The following is a 2,894-nucleotide window of genomic DNA, read 5'->3' as shown; positions in this document are numbered from 1 at the left end:
TAGTTTCTTTATTCAGCTTTTGTCTGGAGGATCTGTCTAATGGCGAGAGCGGTGTGTTGAAGTCACCCATAATTATTGTGTTGTGGTCTATTTGACTCTTTAACTTGAGAGTTTGTTTTATGAACGTCGCAGCACCTTTGTTTGGTGCATACATATTGATAATTGTTATGTCTTGTTGGTGGATGGTTCCTTTTAACAGTATATAGTGTCGTTCTTTATCCCTTTTGATTAATTTAGGTTTGAAGTTGATTTTATTCGATATGAGTATGGCCACTCCTGCTTGCTTCCGAGGGCCATGTGAGTGGTATGATTTTTCCCAACCTTTCACCTTCAGCCTGTGTATGTCTTTTCCTATCATATGAGTCTCCTGAAGGCAGCATATTGTTGGATTCGTTTTTTTGATCCAGATTACTAGCTTATGTCTCTTGATTGGTGAGTTTAGGCCATTAACATTTAATATTCTATCTTATTCATTATTACTTTTGTACTATATTGATTTGGACATAAGCACAAAAAAATACATGCTTAATACAGATGTAATTTTTTCCTATTGTATTTTCTATCCATGGTTGCTTGAATTCACAGATATAGAGGGCCAACTTATGTAGATCTGTATCTGTGCTCTCTTCTCTGTTTCATTGATATATTTGGACATGACTTTTGGTGAAACCGTGTTCAACCTGATAAAATAAAAGTATTGTGTCCAACAACAACTAAAAGAATATTAAAAATAAATAAAAAATATTCTGGCTGTGTCAGATCAGCTTATAATAATATTGAGGTTCCACTGTGAATTTAGGTCAGTCTTTCATTTTTTTTTTTTTAATAATTTTTTACACCTTTATTTATTTTTATGTGGTGCTGAGGATCAATCTCAGCACCTTGCACATGCTAGGCAAGTGCTCTACCACTGAACTACAATCCCAGCCCAGATCAATGTTTTATTCTTTTTCTTTCTGTGCTGGGAATTGAACACCTAGGGGCACTTTACCAGGAGCTACATCCCCAATCCTTTAAAAGTTTGTTTTTCTTTGTTTTGAAATAGTATCTTGCTAAGTTGCTGAGGTTGGCCTTGACTTCATGATCCTCCAGCCTCCCAATCCCACCCTAGGATTATAGGCTTGTGTCACCATGTCTGATTCAGATCAGTTTTTCACATTAGAGGCTGCCTTTCCCCCCACATCTCAGCTTTTTCTTTTACCTTCTCTATTTTTCTTTTCTTTCTTCTTTCCTCTCCCTTTCCTTTGCCTTTTTTTTTCTTCAATGGATTTGACGTTTTATTTCAGTTAAACTCATTCTTCTCTGTCTTTAGAGTATCAGAAGACCAAAGTTTGACCCAATCTTATGGAAAGATATTTGTGATTCTTCATTGCTTTCCCTCATGATATTCCTTTCCTTGTGTGCAGGATACTCAGTACTCACACCCAATCTGATCTCCCAGTGGGAACAAGAGGAGGAACTGCAGACAGTGAAGACAGAACGTATCCAGGGCATCTGTATGGAGCAGCACCAGGAAGGCAAGAATCCCTGGGAGAAACTGGCCTGGGAGGAGAAAAAAATAAAATAGAAATAAAGCAAGTTTGTTTTGTCTGAGGAGGCTCATTATCCACAGATGCCTCAGCGTACTATTTTGACTGTTTATCTGTCCTCTCATACTTTCCTTGTTCTTGTCAAAGATCTCCATATTTGGTTTTTTAAAGTTTGTTTTTGGTATGTGTATTTTATCCTTTCTGTTTTCCTCGCCTAGTAATTTTTAAAAAATTATTAATGAAAAATTTTAATATATTGTCCAAACTAATATGAAATATCAAGTTAACAGAAAATTTTAACATAAACTTTCTTTTTTTTTTTTAAAAAATTATTCATTTATTTGTTCTAATTTGTTATACATGATAGCAGAATGCATTTTGATTCATATGTAGCCCAATTTTTCATGTCTCTGGTCCCAATAATTTCTTCTGGTCATGTTACCATCACTTTCATTCTTCATAGAACTATTTTTTATTTTTCAACACTGGGGAACCCAGGAGTGCTTTACCACTGAGCTATATTCCATACCCTTTTTAATTTTGAGACTGGGTTTAAGTTGTTGAGGCTGTCCTTGAATTTGTGAACTTCCTATCTCAGCCTCCCAAATAGCTGAGATTACAAGCATGTGTTACCATACTATGGTAATGTTACTATACTATGGTTTCATGGAAATATTTTTTAGTGAACTGTTTTACTTTTGATCCTTGTGTCTATTAGTAATGAAGTCCTGAAACAGCTGCACTGCTCAAAGTCCTTTGCTCATAGGTAACTTTATTTTCTTTTATTTTTTTGTTTCAGGGTTTGAGTCTCTACTTAATACTAAGGAATTAGTTGCTCTTCAAGACAACAATGGAGAAAAACCATATGAATGTAAGGAATGTATAAAGGCCTTCAGTTGTTCCTCCATGTTCAGAGCACATATGAAAATTCATAGTGAAAAGGCAAAGTATGAATGTAAGGAATGTGGGAAAACCTTCAGTAGTTCTTCCCACCTCACAGAACACAAAAGAATTCACAATGGAGATAAGCCCTATGAATGTAAGGAATGTGGGGAAGCCTTTAGTTGTTCCTCATCACTCTCCAAACACAAAAGAATTCATAGTGGAGATAAGCCATATGAATGTAAGGAATGTGGGAAGGCCTTTAGCTCTTCCTCTCATCTTAAAAGACATATAAGAATTCACACAGGAGAGAAGCCTTATGAATGTAAAGAGTGTGCGAAGGCCTTCAGTGAATCCTCAAAACTCACTGTGCATGTGAGGACACACACCGGAGAGAAACCCTATAAATGTAAGTTATGTGGGAAAGCCTACTGTCTTCCCACTTTCCTGAACACACATGTGAAAAATCAAAGTAGAGAGAAA

At 36.0% G+C, this 2,894-nt stretch overlaps 1 protein-coding gene across 1 annotated transcript; it reads left to right on the top strand.

The window, feature by feature from the left end:
* Positions 1-1,406: 1,406 nt before the first annotated feature.
* On the top strand, positions 1,407-2,820 carry LOC107134940 (zinc finger protein 699-like; the record flags this gene model as incomplete). The annotated part of the gene is made up of 2 exons (XM_015476933.1): positions 1,407-1,517; positions 2,329-2,820. Coding segments are annotated over 2 exons (603 nt in total), but the record flags the coding sequence as incomplete, so codon positions are not given.
* Between the last annotated feature and the right edge of the window lie 74 nt (positions 2,821-2,894).

Source organism: Marmota marmota, unplaced genomic scaffold, assembly GCF_001458135.2.
Source record: "Marmota marmota marmota unplaced genomic scaffold, marMar, whole genome shotgun sequence".
Taxonomy (NCBI): domain Eukaryota; kingdom Metazoa; phylum Chordata; class Mammalia; order Rodentia; family Sciuridae; genus Marmota; species Marmota marmota.
Note: the sequence above shows the minus strand (reverse complement) of the source record. Positions and strands in the feature narration are given on the sequence as shown.